At 49.8% G+C, this 5,330-nt stretch overlaps 1 protein-coding gene across 1 annotated transcript; it reads left to right on the top strand.

The window, feature by feature from the left end:
- Positions 1 to 1,150: 1,150 nt before the first annotated feature.
- On the top strand, positions 1,151 to 5,110 carry LOC104488800 (ran-binding protein 3-like; the record flags this gene model as incomplete). Its single annotated transcript, XM_010130879.1, has 4 exons — positions 1,151 to 1,289; positions 1,923 to 2,065; positions 3,568 to 3,748; positions 4,630 to 5,110. Coding segments are annotated over 4 exons (507 nt in total), but the record flags the coding sequence as incomplete, so codon positions are not given.
- Positions 5,111 to 5,330: the final 220 nt, after the last annotated feature.

Here is a 5,330-nt window from a genome sequence, read left to right as displayed (position 1 = left end):
TTTTCTTGATCTTTGAAGTTTCTCAGTACTTGAGCAGCATTATTTTTTGAAGGGTGCCTTTTTGCTCTTACAGATGTGCTGTTCTGTTCTGACACCAAACAGACACTCTGTCAGTCACTCCTGTGCATCAGTTACACAATAATCTGTAATGTTTGTCGTCTCGGACTCCTTTTTACCAGACATGAATGGCCTTGTAATAGTTGTTCTGGTATTTCTCTGTTTCTGGGTAATTCAGAAACTCCTGGATTCTTCTCACAATCAGACAAGGCACTGCAGAGCTGAGTCCTGTCCCACTACACCCATCACTTCCAGCAGCTGTCCTGAACAGAGGGCTGACGTGCCTGAGGCTGGGGGCACGTCACAGCCCTCTTGCCGGCCTTCTGGTCTGCTTCCCTGTGAAATTCAATGCACTGGAATCCTGAACGGGACTTGTGCAGACAGACCTGGGTTACTGGTGCCAAAATGAAGTGGGCTGAGCTGGGTGTTCTCTGCTGGGGGAAGAGAGAAATGGAACTTGGGGGGTGGTGGTTTCATACCCCAGACCACCCCTCAAGTGCCCCACGTACACGCATGCACCGGGGGAGAATAAACTTCCATTTTTGTTCCCTCCATTTCTCTCTTCCTCCAGCACGGAACAGTCCTGCAGAGGTACTTTGTCAAACCAGGAAGGCAGGGAAGACACCTCATGTTTACTGGTGACTTTGTGTGGGTCAGGTGTTATGAACTCATGAAGAGCCGACCTGTGTGTGCGTCCTTTAACCCAGGAAGAACTTGGCTTTGTTTCACTGTGCTGAGTCTTCCCAGCAACAAACGTCGCGGTCAGTGGTGCAGAGGGCACCTAAGGCTTGGAAAAGAGTGGAGTGATGTCAGACTAGAGAGGACTCTCACCCTTATCTCAGTGTTTCCTTTGCAGAAGTTTGTACCTTATCTGAAAATTGTTCCTCTTGGATGTGGGGACTCTGAGGAATATTCAGCTGCTGCTAATAAAACCTTAGGAAACCAGACAGCGTATCAGGAAGAATTTATTGCAAAGGAGGGTGACAGCTCTAAACAGTGTAAAACTGTAATAGGAAATCTGAGTATTTTTTAACCAGCTGCAGGTGACTGAAGGTGGAATGTATTATTCCTTCAATCAACCCCTGTGCTACAGAGATGGTTTGTGTTACAGATCCAGTGCAAGCTGTTTGTATTTGATAAGAACTCTCAGTCTTGGGTGGAAAGAGGTCGGGGACTTCTGCGACTCAACGACATGGCCTCAACAGACGATGGAACGTTACAGTCTCGGCTGGGTAAGAGGAGCCAGGGGAGGGAGGTACTGGGTGACCGTGCTCTTCTCGTAGGGTCCATGAACGTAGCAGCAGCCACTTCAGGTTATGTCTTTGCTACGGCAATGCGGAAGCAGTTGGACCTTTTCTCCTCCTTCAATTTATGACCATTTCCTCCATGTATCTTTTCGTATTCTCCTACTGTCACAAATGTCCCAGTTACATTTCCCCCCATGCACAAAATCAAGCTGTATTTGGCAGCTAGAATGTTTGGCTGGGAATTCGCAGCAGCGTTCTCCAGGTCTGGGCTCTTTGGGATGGGGTGCTGGCGGGGGAAGCCTCTTTGCCTAGTGCATGGTTGTTCAGACTGGCAGGACTGTGCGTTAGCCTGAGATTATCAGCTCAGATCCAACCCCTGAACTTTGTGTATTAACGTCTAAGACCGAAGTCTTTTCTATCTCCAGACTTGACTGGTAATCTCTAATAGCCTGCATTCTCCTGGTGAACAGTTGTGGCAAGATTCCTGTTTTAAGGGCTTTCCCTTGATGCTCTTCATAAAGAGGCTTAAACAGTCACACAATGAAAAGCCATCTTGGCTGTTTTGTGCTTCTTGTTGTCCTTTTTTCCCCCTTAACCAATCTTGTATGTTGGCTTTAGTGATGAGGACTCAGGGGAGTCTCAGATTAATCTTAAATACCAAGCTCTGGGCTCAGATGCAAATCGATAAAGCCAGTGAGAAGAGTATCCGGATCACCGCCATGGATACGGAGGACCAGGGAGTCAAAGTTTTTCTTATATCAGTGAGTACTGTGTTCTGCTTGCATCCTAACCCCCCTGTTAGAACTGGCTCTGGTTTAAACTGTAGTTGAGGGGACATTCCCACTCTCCCTTACACCCCACTCCTTGCCACCGCCCCCTCCCCACAGACCAGGCTTGGCAGCCTGGCACTGTTGAAAGGCCTCGCTAGCTGTGAAGGAACTCCACGTAAAAGGCCACCCGAGGAAGCCAGACTGTCCAAATCACGAACCACAGAGCGGAGCTGCTTTTCATCCAGAGCATTCCGCGCAGCAGCAGAATGGTGAAAGCGGATTCTGTGCTGGCTCTGGGGAACAGCAGTCATGCTGTTAGCAGTCAAGGTTCAGACTGCTAACACCCTTGACACAGTCAGCACGAGAGAGAGGTGGATGTCAGAGAGGGCTGAACACCTTCCTGTGACTTACACTGGTGGTGCCCAGGGAGCTGCTAAAGAATTACGTGTCCTTCTGGATCAGAAATTAAGAGAACAGCGACACGGGGTCAGCGTCCCTGTGACGGGGGTTGTAGGACTGGGGTCTGGAGTCCCAGCATGGAACCTGCTGGTACCAAATACCCCCTGATGAAGAAAAAGCAGTGAAATTACTGGGTAACTTTTTCTCAGCATTTTTCTAGATTTTTCAAGGTGTGAGTTAACCTGTCATCAGGTTATCCCGGATCGATTCCAGTAGTGATAGCAAGTATCTTGTGTGGAATAGTTACTCACTACAGCCCATTGCAGGGGGATTTTGCAGCTAGAGGAGACAGATTTAAGTGACAGATGGGGAAGATGGAAACAACTTTTTATGAAAATCTGAGAAGTAGGATCATAACTTACAGTTACCATGGGGTGACAGTAATAGTTAGTATGAGGATTTGCTTGACCTAAGGGAGGGCAGAGTTTGGTAGTATGAGAAGGGAGTTCCCTTTTGAATAATGGCCATTAAATGCGTAGCTTGATAGGACTAAATCGATTCTTTTGAAGGTATGAAGTAGCCATTAATCTTTGAGAGTAAAACAAATGCTCCCCTGTGAAACAGCTGAGAGTAAGAGTGGGAAAAAAGTCGGCATCATCACCTGGCTGCATGTCCACTTGGTTTTCTTGAAATCATGGGTCAGTGCATCATGAAACAGGGACTTGGTTACGATTAAAATGTGAAGTTGAGTGATCAACAAACATGGAAAAATCTGAGCAAGGCAAACTTTTTACTTGAAAAAATTCTTCTTAGCATTAGCTCGTGGGAGGTGTCAGGAAAGCCGCGTGCCTGCTGGAGGAGGAAGGCTGCGTAACATCAGCGGGTGCTGGGTGTGTCAGCCAGGGAGGAACAAGCTCACCATCATGGCTCAGCGTCTCCAGCATCGTGCCGTGTGTCCCACAGCCCGCGTCTGAAAGACCCTGTGGGAGACAACTGAAGCGTAGATGGTGGAGTTTGGCGTGAATTACCCGGGCAGGGTTTATTCTGTTGTAATGCCTCGCACCTTCTCTTCTCTCTGAATGTGAAACGTGCAGGCGAGCTCTAAAGACACCGGGCAGCTGTATGCTGCGTTGCACCACCGGATCTTGGCCTTGCGGAGTCGAGTGGAACAAGAGCAAGAGGTCAAGAGTGCAGCGCCTGAGCCAGAGGTAACGCAGTCGAACGAGGAAGACAGCGATGATGATGTCATCGCACCTTCAGGAGCAGTTGGAAGCGGTAAGCGAGGCAGACAGCGACTTTCCTCTTCCCATGCTCTTTCTTCTGTCGTTCTTTAAGGCAGACTGTCCTCTCGGGCTGCTTTGAGGTGTGCTTTTGGCCTGTTACTTCTCAGGGGGTTGGATAAGCCCCGTTGCGATGAATGCGAGTGTTTCTTGCTACTTCTCCAGACGGGTGAAAAGGCCCCTGTGCCGCTTTCTTCTGCAGAAGTCACAGGACGTAGTTCAGCAGAGGTTTCCTGGCCTTCGGTTCTAGTGTTGTTCACAGGATTTTTAAGGGGTGGTTGTGAGTTTCCTGTGGGCCTTCAGCATGGCCAAGGCCCCCACTTAAAACCCGAGACGATTCTCAAGGGCTACTTCAGCAGGCAGGATCCAGAGTGACCCTTGTGGGTGCTGGTTGACAGTGGGTTTACAAAGAGAAGAGTGTAAGCGAGGCCATTGTACGTAGTTGAAGAGCAGCCCCAGTCACCGGCTGGAGGAAGCTTCCTGGGGTGCTCCTGACCTGGGAGTCACCTGTGCTCTGCTTTCCCTCGGCTTCAAACATCCCGCCTTTGCCAGAGGCCTGAATCCATGCCGAGTCACCGTGGGGAAGAGAAGGAATGAGCACGAACAGGAGCAGCGGGCGGGTTGAGGAGGCTGAGGACTGAGTTTTGGGCTCTGGGGTGCCACTGGGATCCCCCAGACCAGCTTAGCCGAGAGCATAAAATTCTGCAGCGGAGAGGACTTGCCCTGGGTAATGACGGTGTAAGGTGGGGTGGGGGGAGCACCACCGTTCTCGTCTGTCATTGGAATCCTAAATCCGAGCCTGCCGTAGGCTGCTCGCTCGGGTGAGGCAGGAAACCAGAGGCATTTGTTACGACAAAGAACTACTTTGTGTTTCAGGTGCCGCTGATGAAGGTGACGGGCAGACTGTTGGCAGCACATAGCAGACGTGAGCCAGTCTGCTTGCGAGGCTGCTCTGAACACCATCTGCAGGCGGCTCTGGATCCCCCGGGCCAGCTGTTATTTCGGGCAGTGTTGAAGGCTCCAGGACTAAGGAACTGTGCATCCCTCTTCTGTTTGTTTGGTTTTTTGGTCTGGATCAGTAGATTCCACACAAAAAAAGCAGACTTGGAAACTACCTGAATGTGGTTTGGGACGTGAAAGCTCATCATATTGATGAGCAAAAAAAAAAAACCAAACATTTCCCCTCTTCCTTGTAATTGAAATGGCACATTACAGCTTGTCACAGCTTTTCATTGGGACCTTTTGACTGTTTCTTCAGTAGTTCGTGTCTTGCAGGCCTCCGAGATAGAACTTTCCGACACGGTTCCAACTCGAATTCTGCTTTCGTAACCCTGCTCCCCCTTATGAGTTTCTCCACGTGCAGGGCAACCGTGTGCTCACCAGTCCCTGCGCTCACCGGCGGCCCTGGCGCGTTCCTCCTCTTTGGACTGCAGACGGGGCAGGTGACGCTTTTACCTTTTAACCCCAGCATAGGTCGTGGACACCGCTGTTCCCTGTCTAGTGGGTTTGTAAACAGAGAGAGACAAAACATTGTGATTCACCAGAAAGGCTTTTTTAACGCCGTGATAAGAGACTTT

This window comes from Buceros rhinoceros, unplaced genomic scaffold (assembly GCF_000710305.1).
Source record: "Buceros rhinoceros silvestris isolate BGI_N320 unplaced genomic scaffold, ASM71030v1 scaffold38582, whole genome shotgun sequence".
Taxonomy (NCBI): Eukaryota; Metazoa; Chordata; class Aves; order Bucerotiformes; family Bucerotidae; genus Buceros; species Buceros rhinoceros.
Note: the sequence above shows the minus strand (reverse complement) of the source record. Positions and strands in the feature narration are given on the sequence as shown.